We start from the raw sequence: 20,000 nt of genomic DNA, 5'->3' as shown, positions 1-20,000 counted from the left end.
TAAAAGGGAGAAGTTGTCCTGTGACATACACAACAGTGATTAGTATATTTGTGTTCGAATTTGCCAGAACGTATAAAGATTGAAAATGCAAATTGTCATTTCAGACTTCGCCGTTCAAAGTAAAAATAACGAGGTTTTAGATTTCCAGTAATGGCCCCACTTAATTGGGGACACTTAAAGAATAAGAATGGAATCCATAATATTCTCATGGAGACACGAACATAGCAGCATAACTACAGAGTAGCGAGTGGGGAGCGTCACGTCTCGGGTGACGCTTTAAAGGGGGCCGGCACTTTGGGACTGCCGTATAAGCTTGTGAAGCAGGCATGGGCAACCTTTTCCGAGAAGCGAGCTGCACTAAAATAAAATTCACGGAATTTTTTTAGGCGTACCATGTACAACAGCAGTTCTCAAATGCGTCTCCCGGGGTCTCATGCAGCCATCAAACCTCCTTCTTGCGGCTCCTGAGGGTCTTCCCTCTGTAAATATGTTTTTGTCTTTCATTGAATTGTTTTCCCCCTTTTTTTTGTGCGACCACTAGCGTAGCTAGGGATGCAGTAGGAGCGGTCTGCTGTAGGCAATATGTGCTTTTTGTGAGGTCCGGGGGCGGCATACACTCTAGCTACGCTAGTGGGTGCGACCCTTTGAAACAATCCAGGTTTTGGATCTGCAAGATCGAGAACTGTCACGGGTAGCATATATTCTATCTACGTCACTGTATGTCTGTATGTGGTTATGTGTGCGCGTGTGTGTGTGTGTGTGTGTGGTGTGTATGTGTGTGTTTGGATTTACGTGTATTTACAAAAGTGGAAGAATTAATGTTTTTCCTTTTTTTTTTTGCCATTCCAGATTTTGCAAAAATATGAAGTAACTTTCTTAAACGAAGATCTTCAAATAGAATACAACATCGTGAGCAAACCAACGGATAAACTCTGCTTTAAGTTTACAGACCGTCAGTCGAAATCATCAACAGCGAGCGCTTCGTAATGGCTGAATCAGTATTAACAAGGCAACGATCAAGAGAGAAAGATGGAACAGCATTGGAGTTTAAAACCGTTTTACGAATTCCCTTCAATGAAAGGATCTGTAAATAAGTTCTAAAAGAAGCCAAATTAAAACGTGAAAATATCCGGATATCTACGTCTTTTTCTAAAGCCGAAATATGGACTGAAACAAGGAGAATTGAGAAGGAGGGAGGATAAAGAATGAAAGAAAGATGGCGCTCCCAGTGTGTCGTCTGGGTGGAGGTGTCAACGTGTAACACATCTAACCTCAAAATACAAAGAAATCATTAATAATTTAAGATGAATATGAATAATAACAAACGTTTATTAATAATAACATTAACAATTATTTAAGTAGGAACTGGAAAGAAAGATAAAACATATAAACACGTCATTATATTGTTGTAATTTCGTTGATTGAAATTACTTCCGTTGCTAATTTTATGTTACGTAATCATTCTAATTTAGATTTTGCTATGTATATATTGACAGGCATGTACGCGCGTGTGTGTGTGTGTGTGTTTTCGTGTGTACGTGTGTGTGTACGTGTGTATGTATGTGTGTGTGTGTGGATATGTGTGTGTGTGTGTATGTGTGTATGTGTGTGTGTGTATGTGGATGTGTGTGTGTGTGTGTGCGATGTACGTAACATTAACGCATAACTTCATCACTTACCATGTATGTATACCAGAATGATTTGAGGGTTTTTTTTTCTTTTTTTTTTTTCGAGGGGAAAGGGTCCGTGAGGGGCCCTGTGAGAGCAATCGTGACTATGCGGAAAAGAGGCTTGCTACAGCACGATATGGTTCCGCGTTTGATCCTTCAGCGGCGGGATACCTTTACGGGACTATTTACTACCATATATATATATATATATATATAATGTATGTATGTATGCATGTATACACGCACATGTGTATATATATATATATATATATGTATATATATTACATATATATATATATACACATGTGCGTGTATACATGCATACATACATACATATATATATATATATATATGGTAGTATATATGTATATATATATACATATATATATATATATATATATATATATATATATATATATATATATATATATATATATGTATATATATATTTATATATATGTATGTATGTATATGTATATATTTGTATCTTTTTTTTAATCCTTGTCTCAGTCATTAGACTGCAGCCATACTGGGACACTGCCTTGAAGAATTTTAGTAGAGAAAATCGACCCCGGTTCTAATCTTTTTCGATAAACCTAGTAATTATTCAATTGGGGGTTTATTATATTTTTTTTTGCCGAACCGCTAAGTTACGGGGATGTAAACACACCAGCACTTGTTGTCAAGCATTGATGGGAGATAAACACAGACGCAAACACACACACCACACACACACACACACACACACACACACACACACATACATATATATATACATATATGTATATATATATATATATATATATATATAGCAGGCATGATCGGACTTTAAAACCATCTGTTTTAAAGTCAGATCATGGCTGCTATTTTCAGCATGGTGGTGTCTCATAGATACTCTAACTATAATTTTAATAATTATTACCTTTGAAGGTTATTTTTTTCCATGCTGACCTCTTGATAAAATCGTTATTAATTTTTAAATTAACGATCTTATCCTTATTTTATTAAATAATATATATATATATATATATATATATACAAATTAGTAAATAATTATATATATATACATATGTATATATGTATTTATGAACATCTATATGTATACCTATGATATAAATAATATATTTATATATATATATATTATATATGGTTGAATATATATATATATAAATAATATATATATATATATATATATATATATATATATATGGTTGAACATATATATATATATATAAATAACATATTATATATATATATATATATATATATAATGGTTGAATCGGTTATTAACAAGGCACGATCAAGAGAGAAAGATGAACAGCATTGGAGTTTAAAAACCGTTTTACGAATTCCGTTCAATGAAAGGATCTGTAAATATATATATATATATATATTACTTTATATATATATATATATATATATATATATATATACGCCCACGCACATACTTGGTGTATGTGTCTTTTGACTGCCAATATGTAAAAACAAAAACAAAAAGTTGTAAATATCGGAAAGAAGTCTGAAAAACTTTCGGATAAAATTAACTTGTCCACCGAATTAGGCACAGAATCCTTTGTCACTGATGCCATCATAAAACCACCGAAGCAGTAACAGTCCAACTGGAAACCTATAACCAACGGTACTATTGTTTACAAAATATAGAATATTCTTTCTATTTTTTAATAGAAAAGTAAGTCCCATTGCTTGTCAGATTGTAGAAACGTTGTAAAGCGTAGCGGTAATTCCCAAGTAAGGCGGCGAGCTGGCAGAAACGTTAGCACGCCGGGCGAAATGCTTAGCGGTATTTCGTCTGCCGTTACGTTGTGAGTTCAAGTTCCGCCGAGGTCGACTTTGCCTTTCATCCTTTCGGGGTCGATAAATTAAGTACCAGTTACGCACTGGGGTCGATGTAATCGACTTAATACCTATGTCTGTCCTTGTTTGTCCCCTCTGTGTTTAGCCCCTTGTGGGTAATAAAGAAATAGAAATAGGTAATTCCCAAGTAATCTTTTAGCCCTTCATAGAACAAAACCAGCATTTTTGAGGGGAAGGGGGAGTCCATCGATACTACGACCCTAGTATTTCATCGACTGCCCACAATGTAATTTGAACTCAGATTATAAACACTAATGTAAGGCATTCACTTCAACCTCTAATCTTTCTACCAACATGTTACCAAATAATTCCTTACATTGCTTCGAACCATGATATTCTTAGAGAAGTATTGAATGCGCCGAGCTAGCTGAATCGTTAGAACGCCAAACAAAAGGCCCAGTGGCATTTGATCTGTCTTTATGTTCTCAGTTCGAATGCTGCTGGGGTCGACTTTGCCTTTCATCAATTCCAAGTCGATAGAATATGGATGGAAGCACTCCGTCGGTTACGACGATGAGGGTTCCGGTTGATCCGAATCAACGGAACAGCCTGCTCGTGAAATTAACGTGTAAGTGGCTGAGCACTCCACAGACACGTGAACCCTTAACGTAGTTCTTGGGGATATTCAGCGTGACACAGAGAGTGACAAGGCCGGCCCTTGGAAATACAGGTACAACAGAAACAGGAAGTAAGAGTGAGAGAAAGTTGTGGTGAAAGAGTACAGCAGGGATCACCACCATCCCCTGCCGGAGCCTCGTGGAGCTTTAGGTGTTTTCGCTCAATAAACACTCACAACGCCCGGTCTGGGAATCGAAACCGCGATCCTGGGCCATTGCGCCTCCCCGATAGAATAAGCACCAGTGTAACATTACGGTCGAAATTACTTGCTTTGTGCCAAAATTTGAAGTAATTATTAGAGAAATGGTGATGTTTAAGCCTTTCGAAAGATCATTTGTAGCGCCTGTGAAATGAAGATTTCTGACGGAGATTCGAAAGCGACCCACGAGATTAGACTTGCGATGGATTTTCCGACCCCATCACAGTACTTCTTTTCACTTTAGTAGTATTTTCTCCTACATTAAGGCAACGAGCTGGCAGAATCGTTAAGCACGCAGGAAAAATGCTTAGCAATATTTCGTCCCGCTTGGCGTTCTGAGTTCAAGTCGATGAACATCACCGAGGTCGATATTTGCCTTTCGTCCATTTTTTTTTTCGCCCTTTTCAAGCCTAGCCAGGCTCATGGGCCCGGTTTCCCGGTTTCTGTGGCGTATGTGTTCCCCCCGCGCAGCTGGACGGGACGCCAGTCCATCGCAGCGTTACACAAGAAACAAGAAGAGAAAGTTGTGGCGAAAGAGTACAACCGGGGTCGCCACCAGCCACTGCCGGAGCCTCGATGGGCTTTTAGGTGTTTTCGCTCAATAAACACACAAAATGCCCGGTCTGTGAATCGAAACCGCGATCGTCCGACCGCGAGTCCGCTGGTCTAACCACTGGGCCATTGCACCTCCATCTCGTCCTTTTGGGATCCATAAAATAAGTACCAGTTGATCACTGGGGTCGATGAAATCGACTTTCCCCGCCAGATTGCTAACCTTGCGCTATTTTCTCTTACGTTGGCAAATTTTTTCCATTACGTTGGCAAGAAGACAGGCTTATTTTTTAAGAAAAAGTAATGTGTTGGTTCTTATCATTTTCCAGTGATATCAGTGAGAAATAGAACAGAATAGTTCGGTTTATGGGCCCGGTTCAAGAAGAACTTCGCAGTTCTCAACGCCACTTGCCTAGGAAGCCAGAATAATCATTCCCAACAATGACACAGGACGACATATTTTGTAAGAAGAGAAATCTTAACCTAAAGTGCAACCTCATTGCATTAATGGTATTTATATTTTATATTTGACGGCGAGCTGGCAGAAACGCTAGCACGCCGGGCGAAATGCGTAGCCGTATTTCGTCTGCCGTTACGTTCTGAGTTCAAATTCCGCCGAGGTCGACTTTGCTTTTCATCCTTTCGGGGTCGATAAAATAAGTACCAGTTACGCACTGGAGTCGATATAATCGACTTAATCCGTTTGTCTGTCCTTGTTTGTCCTCTCTGTGTTTAGCCCCTTGTGGGTAATAAAGAAATTGGTATTTCATCTCTGAGTTCAAATTCCGCCGAGGTTGACTTTGCCTTCCATCCTTTCGGGGTCGATAAATAAAGTACCAATTACGCACTGGAATCGATATAATCGACTTAATCCTTGTTTGTCCCCTCTATGTTTGGCCCCTTGTGGGTTGTAAAGAAACAGATAATTTTCTCTCTGGTATTTTCCCCTCATACACATAACTCATTCTTTGTTAAGGAGAGGAGAAAAGAAAAAAAAATAGGGCGGCGAGCTGGCAGAATTGTTAGTACGCCGGGCGAAATGCGTAGCCGTATTTCGTCTGCCGTTACGTTCTGAGTTCAAATTCCACCGAGGTCGACTTTGCCTTTCATCCTTTCGGGGTCGATTAAATAAGTTCCAGTTACACGCTGGGGTCGATATAATCGACTTAATCCGTTTGTTTGTCCTTGTTTGTCCCTTCTGTGTTTAGCCCCTTGTGGGTAGTAAAGAAATAGATATTTTTATTTTTCGACTCTGGATTGATGTAAAGTGAAGTCGTCTATGGTGGCGTTCAGTGACGTAGCTAAAGTGTGTACCATCCGAAATAAACCCTTGTATTTGCAACCCACCCCGCACCCTTGCAATATAACTTTTACGAGGGAGCGCCGAAAAGTTCCTGGTTTTGGGTAAAAGAAAATACAGGAGAATCAGTTAATTATGATTTTATTCAATATGTTCCCCTCTCAGATTCACACACACTTATGGCAGCGGTCTCTCAGATTTTCTAAACCCTGTATAAGGACTCGGAAGTTTGGGCCTCCAACCAGGCATTTCGCGATATTCTTAAAGCCAGGAACTTTTCAGCACCACCTCGTACAGCCTTATACAGCTGACCCAAAAGCACCACCCCATAAAATCATCGTCTGATACAGACTACCCTCCACATACACACATATATACACTTCGTGCCTCCCTCCAGCTACGATACCGGTGACGTTAAAGATAGAATGCTAGATATAGAAACAAGGTTTTTAGGCAGGTTGCGTCTATTTTTTTCTGTCAATTTCCTGGGTTGTTATAACGTCATGCCAAGATGGAAAACAGCCATATTATTGCAAGGCAAACAAAACATTAATCCTGTAACCATGACAGAAGTACTGACCTCAATAACACATTTGCTTTTTAACAATACCATCTCTAACCCATCTCCTCTGTATGAATGACTTCAAACTATATACAAGGTACAATAAACATCCTGTTTGAAAAGTTACTAAAAATTGTTGCTGATTTCATATAAAATATAAAATTGTGTACAAGGTTAGATTAAGACAACTTTCTTGAAAAGCTTCAGTCTTTTGTTTCAGAATTCCGCCAGAGGATCTTTTCGCTTTGAACGGCAGTTTCTTCTAGCGGTGTCATATGAAATTGTCACCCATAATTATGACCCTAGTATCGATCTATTGCATTTCAATCTGTTTTAGGGTTAGGGTTAATTATGGTTAGCGGGGTGGGGGAAGGGTATCTTTTTTTCTTCACAAATGTAAATAAACCCAATCTGTTTCTTAAATGAGGGACATATTCATACGGTACAGAATAACTTTTACCTCAATAGGTGTCACTGATTGGTTGAAATTGCAGAAATTGAAGAAAAAAAACAACAAATATCTTACAAACTATAGAATTTTCTCAATAAAGCCAAGAGTAAAAGATGTTTTAGAAACACATTCTACCAGTATACGAAGTTTAAAATTTTTTAGTTACCTAGAAATTATTTTTAAAAACTGCCGTTCAAACCGAAAAAACTCCAGCTTCAGTCTTTTGTTTCAGGTTTCCGCCAGACACAACCAGGGTTCTTTACTTTCAGCATCCTCAGTTTGTTTCAAGAATTGGCCATATGAGTATTTTTCTTTCCATCTGTTCTTTCTGTTTCCGAATTCTTCTACTGTTCCAGTAAATTTTGGACACTTCTAACAGTCGACAACATTCTTTCTTCACGATGTACAACATAATTTTCAGTCTTAAACATACATACATTGATACATTGAAACTCCGACGTCTGGCAGCTGACTTGACAGACACCCATAAAATTATTAACCATCTTACAAACAATAACTCTGAACACATTTTCAAACTCCACTTGTCTAACACCCGTGGACATGTTTACAAAGTCAGAAAACAGCACAGCTCCCTTGACTTTCGGAAATATTTTTTCACGCTAAGAGTTGCTGAAGCATGGAACAAACTGCCGGTATCAGTTGTTAGTGGTCGGAGCACTGCATCCTTCAAAACTTCCATGCTTCCTGAGATTCGCCAACACTACACCTGATTTTCTCCCCTCCATACACACGAAAGCATGTATCTGACTCACACACTGTTCACTTCCCAGACATTTGTACATTATTGCATATGCTTTATACGCACTTTTGACAAGTTGTGGTGCACCCGAGCACTGTATACTATAATTTCATTATTATATTAATTTCGGTTTGAACGGCAGTTTTTTCTAGCGGTGTCATATGAAATTGTCACTCATAATTATGACCCTAGCATCGATCTATTGCATTTCAATCGGTTTTAGGGTTAGGGTTAGGGGTGGGGGGAAGGGTATATTTTTTTTCTTCAGAAATGTAAATAAACCAATCTGTTTCTTAAACGAGACATATTCATACGGCACAGAATGTTTTCACCTCAATAGACGTCATTGATTGGTTGAAATTGCAGAAATTGAAGAAAAAAACAACAACAAATATCTTACAAACCATAGAATTTTCTCAATAAAGCCAAGAGAAAAAGATGTTTTATAAACACATTCTACCAGTATACGAAGTTTAAAAGTGTTTAGTTACGTGGAAATTATTTTAAAAAACTGTCGGTCAAACCGAAAAGATCCCAATTTCGAAAACTTTTTCGGACCCCATGAGACATGGATCATGATCAGGCGGGCGGCATTGCTTAAAGGATTGAAGGTAATTTTTCGTGAGGCGTGCCGTCCAGAAAGTTTCCCATGATTGGCAATGTGCTAAAGCTTACTACGGTGACACATAGACTTAAACTGTCAACGTTAGATTAGATCCTGCAATGAAAAACATCGCCGGAGATCGTAACACTTGCCACAAACCTCACAAACAATACAAAGGTCGATGACCTTCCAACGAAATAATACGAATCGCGCTGCAGGTGTCCGACGCCAGTGAAACATTAAAGAGAAACCAGAAACACGGCAAAACAGGTCACACTCACAACACCACAAAGTAAAACAGGTGTAACGTATATATACTAGAAAGAGAGAATGAACAAGTAAAACAGGTGGAGGTGGTCATGGTGGTGGTGGTGGTGGTAGTGGTGGTGGTGGTGGTCATGGTGGTGCAGGTGGTGGTGCTGGTGCTGGTGGTGGTGATGGTGGTGGTGGTGGTGGTGGTGGTGGTGGTGGTGGTGATGGTGGTGGTGGTGGTGGTGGTGGTGGTGTAGGTGGTGGTGGTGGTGGTGGTGGTGGTGGTGGTGGTCATGGTGGTGGTGGTGGTAGTGGTGGTGGTGGTGGTGGTGGTGGTGGTGGTGGTGGTCATGGTGGTGCTCATGGTGGTGATGGTGGTGGTGGTGGTTGCTGTGGTGATTGTGGTGGTGGTGGTGGTGGTGGTGGTGGTGGTATTGGTGGTGGTGGTGGTGGTGGTGGTCATGGTGGTGGTGGTGGTGAAGGTCATGGTGGTGCAGGTGCTGGTGCTGGTGGTGGTGGTGGTGAAGGTCATAGTGGTGCAGGTGGTGGTGCTGGTGCTGGTGATTGTGGTGGTGGTGGTGGTGGTTGTTGCTGTGGTGATTGTGGTGGTGGTGGTAGTGGTGGTGGTGGTGGTCATGGTGGTGCAGGTGGTGGTGCTGGTGGTGGTGGTGTAAGTGGTGGTTGCTGTGGTGATTGTGGTGGTGGTGATGGTGGTGGTTGCTGTAGTGGTAGTGGTGGTGGTGGTGGTAGTGCTGCTGCTGTTGCTGTTGCTGTTGAGCGGTCCGGTCCGTGCGGCCCGAACCGTGGTCCTTTGCAGTCGCAGTAGTTCGGTATGGCGCTGGAATCCTGAAGTGGACAGAGGAGGAGCTAAAGGAGATTGACAGGAAGTCGAGAAAGCCCCTAACGATGCATGGAGTCCATCATCCACTACGGACACTGATCGCCTACACATGAAGAGAGCAAATGGAGAAAGGGGACTGATAAGTATGGAAGGGGTGTGGTGGTGGTGGTGCTGGTGCTGGTGCTGGTGGTGGTGCTGGTGCTGGTACTGGTGGCGATGGTGGTGGTGGTGGTCGTCGCCGTCGTCGTGGTCGTGGTCGTGGTCGTGGTCGTGGTCGTGGTCGTGGTGGTGCAGGTGGTGGTGGTTGTGGGACTGCGTGCGTATCGGAAACGAGAGCTTAATGAGATACCTAGCCCGAAGTAAGGAAACCTTACTAGTGACAGTTAGGAACGAGGGAGTACTGAGAGCAGAGAAAAAAGGGACAACAAAGGAAGAAGTACAAAAAGGCAATAAAGAAGAGTCACACAAGAAGGGACTACACAATCAATTCCATATAGCCACAACAGAAGTTGCTGGCAAAAAAATAGGAGGGATTGGCTGATGAAAGGAATACTAAAAAATGAGACCGAGATCTCTATATTGGCAGCACAGGACCAAGCTTTGGCCACGATCGGGAGAATCGACCTGAGGAATGAGCAAGCCTCTCCGCTGTGCCGCATCTGCAATGGAGTGGATGAAACCATTATCGAATACCCTTGACTCGCCCAAAACCACTACAATTTGTGGCGACACGACCAGGTAACGAAAGTGCTACATTGGAAACTGTGCGGAAAGTGGGGGCTAGAGAGAGGTAAGACGTGGTATGAGCAGAAACCGCAGAGAGTGGCAGAGTTAGAGACTAGCAAAATTCCCTGGTATTTCCCAGTCCAAACAGATCAGATGCTAGAGCATAACAGACCGGGCCTAGTAGTGGTGGACAAGGTGCACCACATATGTTATATAGTTGAAGTTGCATGCCCCTTTGACCCACGAATAGTCAAGAAGGATGCGAAAAGATAGATAGATAGATAGATAGATAGATAGATAGATAGATAGATAGATAGATAGATAGATAGATAGATAGATAGATAGATAGATAGATAGATACAACCCTTTTAAGTACAAAATAGCTCGGCTATTAAAAAATGAAGGTGAAGATAGTGCCAATTATTGTTGGATCCTTGGGAACAGTATCAGAACGGCTCTTGTACTGAGAAGAGCATTATCGCTGTGAAAACAACATCCACTCATGAATTTATTTATCTATTAATTTTTTAAATACATATTTTACCTGTGAATTTGCGTGTGTAATCTGGGAATGCATACAATGAGCCTCTCTGCCCTAAGTGTACGGAAAACACTCGCCGAGAAGCGGAAGAAAATTTGAAGAAAGAAGGAAATAATAATAATAATAATGATAATAATAATAATAATAATAATAATAATACTTTCTATGTAATCTCAAGTTTTAATAATACTTTCTATGTAATCTCAAGTTTTAAAACAAACATAATTTTCGTATGGTTTTTTTAGACATTCACTAGTACAACACTAAGTACAAAACCAAATATTTGGCACCCTAGGTATAACACCAACATGAACTTCCAACTTGTGGTCTCTTGAGGTCACTGGGTGAGACTTGGAGCCAGCTTGTACAAATGTAAAGCAAAATTCAAACATATAATAATAATAATAATAATAATAATAATAATAATAATAATAATAATAATAATAATAATAACTACGGTCCTTAAATCCATCATAAACGAAAACTATATAAACATCACATCCTTACTCTATGTTACTGCAACAATCTGCATCAAAATGAGTGGCGTTTAAAAAGGAAAAAGTGGCAACCTTTATATATAAAAGTCAAGTTGTGTGTCTGTCTCCTACGATTTAGATTCCTAACTACTCCCACATTTTGCGGTGCAGTTTAACCAAAACCGGGTATCTTATAGTCGTGATCATATCGATCCCTTCTGGGTATTAGCGCGCGTCTATGATGAGTTTACGATTAAAAAAAAATTACCATCATTTTTTCCATTTTAATGCATTTTTTTCGCTATTATATAAAGATGTCTCTAAAAATGTCTACGATGAGTCTACGATTTTTAAAAAAATTTACAATAATTTTTTTCCATTTTTAATGCATTTTTTTGCTATTTTTTGGCTATAACTCTCTAAAAATGCTTATATAGTTATTTCCCTTACAAACCCGAGCAACGCCGGGCGATACTGCTAGTTCGTTATAAAGGACCAACGTAGCAAAAATAATCAAGAAACCAGATCAATGTTCTCGAATGTGATATAGAATCATTGAAAAACTTAAAGCAACGATCATAATGTAAAACCATCTAAGGGGAGAAAGACAATGCGAAAATACGAATTGAAGTCAGAACACCAGTTTGTTGATGTAGTGGAGAAGATGAAACAATAAGTGCAGGTCAAAGCCGCGCGTTTCACCGCCTTGAAAAACGATCCTTGTTCTTAAAAGATAGCATGATTTAAATTTCGTTTTTGGATTTGGCTTGCAAGATTTTTTATGTGAGTTCGTGTGTTGAAGCATATTTTGTTGTGTCTGGGGAGAGTCATTCTCTTTTAGTTTCTTATAATTTAACACATTCACCGGTTCAATTTCCGCTCACTTACTTATTTGTTTTTTCCTAAAATTTTCGTTGCGTCTTTGCAACCTTTTCAACAACTATTGAAAAGGTTGCAAGACGCAACGAAAGTTTTATAAAAATAAAAAGGAAATGAGCGGAAATTTTACCGGTGAGTGTGTTAAATAATAAAGCGGATCTTTTCGGTTTGAACGGCAGTTTTTAACATAATTTCTAGGTAACTAAAAAATTTTAAACTTCGTATACTGGTAGAATGTGTTTATAAAACATCTTTTTCTCTGGGTTTTATTGAGAAAATTCTATAGTTTGTAAAATATTTGTTGTTTTTTTTTCTTCAATTTCTGCAATTTCAACCAATCACTGACGTCTATTGAGGAAAAAAAAACATTCTGTGTCGTATGAATATGTCCCTCGTTTAAGAAACAGATTGGGTTCATTTACATTTGTGAAGAAAAAAAGATAACCTTCCCCCAACCCTAACCCTAACCCTAAAACAGATTGAAATGCAATTGATCGATACTAGGGTCATAATTATGGGTGACAATTTCATATGAAACCGCGAGAAAAAACTGCCGTTCAAACCGAAAAGATCCAATAAAGCACTGGGGAGAGTCATTCTCTTTTAGAGAATGACTCTCCCCAGACACAACGGAGCAAGATTTAAAATAATCCAAAGAGGCTCTATTGTGATATTGAAAAGAACACCGTCAAAATAGGAGCACGAAATACTAGGTTCAGAGGATAATTTGGACAAATGAGAACTATCACAACTGTGATGCCCCATGGATTAATAGACAAAAAAAGGGACACTGAGCCTTTAGAGGAGCAAATATAGGATGAAATAAGGTTAGAAGATACCAGACTGACATTATAAAAGTTCAGTAAATTGAAGTCAACTGGTATGGATAAGATCCCGAACTACTGGCTCATTGCGTTTACAAACTCACGCAAGAAACTAACTTCTTGTTGCAACGCAATTATGAAGGAGCCACAGACGACCCCAGAATGGTTGGCCAATGATATCTCTTTATTTGTTTCTTAGCTGCTCACAAGGGGCTACACACAGAGGGGACAAACAAGGACAGACAAACGGATTAAGTCGATAATATCGACCCCCAGTGCGTAACTGGTACTTATTTAATCGACCCCGAAAGGATGAAAGGCAAAGTCGACCTCGGCAGAATTTGAACTCAGAACGTAGCGGCAGACGAAATACTTATTTCTTTACTACCCACAAGGGGCTAAACATAGAGAGGACAAACAAGGACAGACAAGCGGATTAAGTCGATAATATCGACCTCAGTGCGTAACTGGTACTTATTTAATCGGACCCCGAAAGGATGAAAGGCAAAGTCGACCTCGGCAGAATTTGAACTCAGAACGTAGCGGCAGACGAAATACCTATTTCTTTACTACCCACAAGGGGCTAAACACAGAGAGGACAAACAAGGACAGACAAGCGGATTAAGTCGATAATATCGACCCCAGTGCGTAACTGGTACTTATTTAATCGACCCCGAAAGGATGAAAGGCAAAGTCGACCTCGGCAGAATTTGAACTCAGAAAGTAGCGGCAGACGAAATACCTATTTCTTTACTACCCACAAAGGGCTAAACATAGAGGGGACAAACAATGACAGCCAAACGGATTAAGTCGATAATATCGACCCCATTGCGTAACTGGTTCTTAATTTATCGACCCCGAAAGGATGAAAGGCAAAGTCGACCTCGGCAGAATTTGAACTCAGAACGTAGCGGCAGACGAAATGCCACTAAGCATTTCGCCCGGCGTGCTAACGTTTCTGCCAGCTCGCCGCCTTGATACCTCTTTTTGGCTCTCGGAAAATAATGAAACAAACCCTGAAAACTACAAACCTATAACATGCCTTAAAACAACGTACAAAATCCTTACATTTCTCCTAACGGAATGCATATATGCTTTTCTCATCAGCAACAATATCTTCCCCGATGATATTGCATCCTTTAAAATTTACATGCTTCCTGAAATTCACCAATGCTACACCTGATATCCTGCCCTCCATACGTATGCATATATTTATAACATGGCTCATACACTGTTAATTTTCCTGACTTTTGTACATACTTCTATGTACTGTACGTACACCTTTAATGAGTTGTAGTGCACCTGAGCACTATACACAATAATTTCATTATTATTATTATTATAAAAAGGATATAAATGTGGGCCTTATGGATGCGGGTATCAACTGTTAATTAACAAACATCACTCAGTGGCCTGGAGATCTTTGATAGTTTTCCTTACAGCTGGATAAAGGAATGCTTGGAGATATTCAAGGTCTCACCAGTAATCAGGAATTTTGTACCACACACTACGAAGCTCTGGAGAACGAGATTAATTCTCAATACGGGTAGTACAGGTGTAAGCACTGGACAACTCAATATTTATTGTGGAATTTTTTCAAGAAGATTTATAATCTCCTCTGTTATTCTGCTTAGCACTGCTTCCTCTAAGTAAACTCCTGAATGAAAGAACTTTTGGATATAGGGTGTATGGAAAAACAATTAATCATCTCCTCTCTATGGATGCCTTGAAACTGTTAGCAAAAAATTACCAAAAATGCCAGCACTCCTGCACGCAGTCAATGAATTTAGTAAAAATAGTAACAAAATGGAATTTGGGTTTGACAAGTGTGCCAAGGCTATATTTAACCAGTGGGAAACTATCAAACACATGCAACATCGTTCTATATAGAGACACCGAGATAAAAAATTAAGATCCTGGGGGAAATTACAAATATCTAGAAGTAGGTGAAAGAGGACACTCACCAATGATAAAAAAGATAAGGAAGGAGTGTAGCTGAATGCCTGAAACAAAATTGATCTCATAAATACATTGGTCAAACGTGCAATCACATGCAGCTTCTTTTATTGTCTATAAAAGACGAACCCAGAGGAGGACGAACATGGACACCACAACACATAGCGTTTGTTACAATTAAATCAAGGATATACATTTTTTAAAATATGAAAATTTGAAGAATTATAAAAATTGGAAAAAATCGAGATGAATAGGAGTGGCTGTGTGGTAAGTAGCTTGCTTACCAACCACATGGTTCCGGGTTCAGTCCCACTGTGTGGTACCTTGGGCAAGTGTCTTCTACTATAGCTTCGGGCCGACCAAAGCCTTGTGAGTGGATTTGGTTGACGAAAACTGAAAGAAGCCCGTCGTATATATGTATATATATATGCGTGTGTGCGTATATGTTTGTGTGTCTGTGTTTGTCCCGCCAACATCGCTTGACAACCGATGCTGGTGTGTTTACGTCCCCGTAACTTGCGGTTCGGCAAAAGAGACCGATAGAATATAAGTACTAGGCTTACAAAGAATAAGTCCCGGGGTCGAGTTGCTCGACTAAAGGCGGTGCTCCAGCATGGCCACAGTCAAATGACTGAAACAAGTAAAAGAGTAAAAGTGTAAAAGAGTGAATCCGACAATTAGATATGGGGTTCTAATCAACCCGCCGGTTGTTTTCTCTTTTCCCCCACTTGTTTTTATCCCTTTTTTCCTTCAGAACCGGCTACAATAGCTCAACATCTTCCGTTCGCATCATTCTTACAACAGGTTTCTATCTTTTTCGAAACATACCTCGAGAGAGGGACTTGCTCTCCAGACGGATCTTACGCCGCAGGTGATAGTTAAAAAAACAAACTAATCAACCCGCATCAGGAGATTAAGTTACCTGTCTCAGTTCCTCATCCACGCGTCCTCCATACTGTGTCTTTTTCGATTTTATAAACTAGTCCCTCTTAAGGCGGCGAGCTGGCAGAAACGTTAGCGCTCTGGGGGGAAATGCTTAGCGGTATTTCGTTTATCATTACGTTCTGGGTTCAAAGTCTACCGAGGTCAACTTCGCCTTTCATCCTTTCGGGGTCGATAAATTAAGTACCAGTTACGCACTGGGGTCGATGTAATCGACTTAATTCCTTTGTCTGTCCTTGTTTGTCCCCTCTATGTTTAGCCCCTTGTGGATAGTAAAGAAATAGGTATTTCGTCTGCCGTTACGTTCTGAGTTCAAATTCCGCCGAGGTCAACTTCGCCTTTCATCCTTTCGGGGTCGATAAATAAAGTACCAGTTTCGCACTGGGGTCGATGTAATCGACTTAACCCCTTTTTCTGTCCTTGTTTCTCCCTTCTTTGTTTAGCCTCTTGTGGGTAGTAAAGAAAAACATACACTAGTCCCTCTCTGAGATCAACAAAGTTGATATCAAAATACGAAAGCCGTGTGAGTTAATGCAATTCCAACTCTCATTGAAAATTGCAACTATGGGACTTTCTGCAGATCCGCATCAAGCAGACGGCGGTATGTTAAAACTGTTTCTGAAATATGAAGATACAAAACAGTCGCGCTTGTTAATGAAGGCAAGAAAACTCTAAAATAACATATATATATGAGAAGGGAGATAACTTTGGTTTTTTGGAGAAAAATCGCCGAGACTTGTAGGATACGTGCTTAAATTGAATATAGTAATGGTTTTATTAAATGTCTATGTAAGGGTAAAAAGACACAAGTTTGGTGTTAGAATATAAAGGTTAGTCAAGAAATTAATTGTTAAGTGTATGTTAAGAAATGAATATCGGAAAAATAATTATAGACGTAATAATTTGGTAAAATGGAAGTAAATACAAATCTACTCTTTTACTCATTTACTTGTCTCAGTCATTTTGACTGCGGCCATGATGGAGCACAGCCTTTAGTCGAACAAATCGACCCCAGGACTTTATTCTTTGAAACCCTAGTACTCATTCTATCGGTCTATTTTGCCGAAGCGCTAAGTTACGGGGACGTAAACACGCCAACATCGGCTGTCAAGCGATGGGGTGGGAGAACGCAGACACACAAACACACGCGCGCACGCACGAACACACGCTCACACACATATACGTCGGGCTTCTTTCAGTTTCCATCTACCAAATTCACTCACAAGGCTTTGGTCGGCTTGGGGCTATAGTAGGAGACACATTCTCAAGGTGCCATGCAGTGGGACTGAACCCGGAACCATGTGCCCAAAGTAGAAAAAAAAAATTAGCTTCGTCAATCTCATCACTCTCACTTACCTTTCGTAAATCATATTTTAAGGGCTCGTTTCCCACATGAAATGGAAAATAAGGCTGGAGAAGAAATGCCTGTCGCAAAGTGTGTTTCGTAAAAGATGGAAATCTATAGCAAGTATGTTGCGAGTGAAAGAACCTGTTTAAACGAGAATGTAAAAAAGGAGAAAGCAAAGTCTTCAGTGTGAGTCTGTGGTTTGTGGGGTCAACCGCGTCCTCCGCTTCATTTTTTGTTAATCACTCATTCTCATTTAAATGTATGTATTTTAATTGTTTGTTTATTCATACATTTCGTCTCATTCGATACCCTGACCCCAATGTTTGTTTTGTCTGTCCTCGTATCGTCCCCCTTTTTCTCAACCTTATGGGGAATAAAGAAATACTCTCTCTCTTTCTCTCTCTCTCTCTCTCTCTCTCTCTATCGCTCACACACACACACACACACACACACACACACACACACACACACACACACACTCACACTCACTCAACCTTTATCATCTTCCATTAGGCCTGGTGGCCGACCGTCCTCTTTCGATTTCTTTTTAGCCGACTTTTCAGACAAAAAGAAGTCTTCGAATTACTCTTGCTCCGACGAATATAACAAACGGACTTCTACCCCTTGCCACCAGACTGGTAGCTTTACTTCCTATGCTTTGTGGTCTTTGAAAGTCATCAGAACGTTCATGTCCATGCAGATCCCACACAACCACATCGTTATGCGCTGCTTCGACACCCACCGCCTGCTCATACTGTGTTACAAAGGTGACGATGTGCTAAGAATCCCTGTCCGTAATACTTATTCTGTCGCTGACCCTTGAGTGACACCAAGCTGTGGACGGATGTATAGCGTATCAGTTCCAACAGATGTCTCACCTTCAAGACTAAGCACATACCTATACCTATACGCTGGGGTGCATCACGAACTAGGCACACATACCAATACGCTGGGGTGCATCTCGGACTAGGCACGCATATCCAAACGCTGGGTGAATCTCGGACTAGGCACACATACCCGTACGCTGGGGTACATCTCAGACTAGGCACCCATACCCGCACGCTGGAGTGCATCTCGGACTAGGCCCGCATATCCATACGCAGGGTGCATCTCGGACTAGGCACCCATACCCGTACGCTGGGGTGCATCTCGGACAAGGCACACATATCCATACGATGGTGTGCTTCTCGGACTAGGCACGCATACCGATACGATGGGGTGGATCTCGGACTAGGCACCCATACCCGTACGCTGGAGTGCATCTCGGACTAGGAACGCATATCCATACGATAGGGTGGATCTCGGACTAGGCACACATACCCATACCATGGGGTATATCTCAGACTAGGCACCCATAGCCGTACGCTGGGGTACATCTCGGACTACGCACGCATACCCATATGCTGGGGTGCATCTCGGACTAGGCACCCATAACCGTATGCTGGGGGTACTTCTCGGGCTAGGCACCCATACCCGTACGCTGGAGCGCATCTCGAACTAGGCACACATACCCATACGCTGGGGTGCATTTCGGACCAGGCACACGTACCCATACGATGGGGTGCATCTCGGACTAGGCAACCATACCCGTATGCTGGGGTACATCTCGGACTAGACACACATACCCATACGCTGGGGTGCATCTCGAACTAGGCACACATACCCATACGCTAGGGTATATCTCAGACTATGCCCACATACCTATACGCTGGGGTGCATCTCGGATTAGGCACACAAATCCATACGCTGGGGTGCATCTCGGACTAGGCACCTATACCCGTACTATACTGGGGTGCACCTCGGAGTAGGCACATATATCCATACGATTGCGTGCGTCGTTCAAAGTTTCTTCCAACTGCTCCCTTGAGGACATACAAAAACCCTCTCCATTTTTAAAATTACAAAATTTATGCCATTTATCTTTGCCCATTCCTTAATGAAGCGTAAATCATCGCTCTGTTAAACACCATCTGGCACCTTAGGTGCTCTAAGTGATGAGGGAGTCTACTCTCCTTCAAGCATTAGGGGACAAGTTTCTAGTTTGAGGATGCATTTGTTCCTTCAACCGTCACTTGTTTCGGTGGCCCTGTAAAGAGTCCTGAGTATTTCTTATTTCTTTACTGCCCACAAGGGGCTAAACACAGAGAGGACAAACAAGGACAGACAAACGGATTAAGTCGATTACATCAACCCCAGTGCGTAACTGGTACTTATTTAATCGACCCCGAAAGGATGAAAGGCAAAGTCGACCTCGGCGGAATTTGAACTCAGAACGTAGTGGCAGACGAAATACCTATTTCTTTACTACCCACAAGGGGCTAAACACAGAGGGGACAAACAAGGACAGACAAACGGATTAAGTCGATTATATCGACCCCAGTGCGTAACTGGTACTTATTTAATCGACCCCGAGAGGATGAAAGGCAAAGTCGACCTCGGCGGAATTTGAACTCAGAATGTAGCGGCAGACGAAATACTGCTAAACATTTCGCCCGGCGTGCTTACGTTTCTGCCAGCTGGCCGAGTATTTCTGAGTATTTCTTTCCTCTCTATCTGAAAGAGAAAATAAATATCAAGGTGGCTCACCTCCATTCAAATGTTAAACGTAAAACAGACGAATCAAA

The 20,000-nt window shown here is 40.9% G+C and overlaps 1 protein-coding gene across 1 annotated transcript in view; it reads left to right on the top strand.

The window, feature by feature from the left end:
• LOC115211720 (sterol 26-hydroxylase, mitochondrial-like) overlaps positions 1-1,398 on the top strand; it is a 4,573-nt gene extending 3,175 nt beyond the window's left edge. The window contains exon 2 of the mRNA XM_036503180.1: positions 850-1,398. Coding sequence (XP_036359073.1) covers positions 850-987 — 138 coding nt within the window. The 3' untranslated portion in view covers positions 988-1,398. The remainder of the gene's footprint in view (positions 1-849) is intronic.
• The last annotated feature ends 18,602 nt before the right edge of the window (positions 1,399-20,000 follow it).

Source organism: Octopus sinensis, linkage group LG5 (assembly GCF_006345805.1).
Source record: "Octopus sinensis linkage group LG5, ASM634580v1, whole genome shotgun sequence".
In the NCBI taxonomy this organism is placed as follows: Eukaryota; Metazoa; Mollusca; class Cephalopoda; order Octopoda; family Octopodidae; genus Octopus; species Octopus sinensis.
The sequence above is the reverse complement of the archived record's forward strand: the minus strand, read 5'-3'. Positions and strand labels throughout refer to the sequence as shown.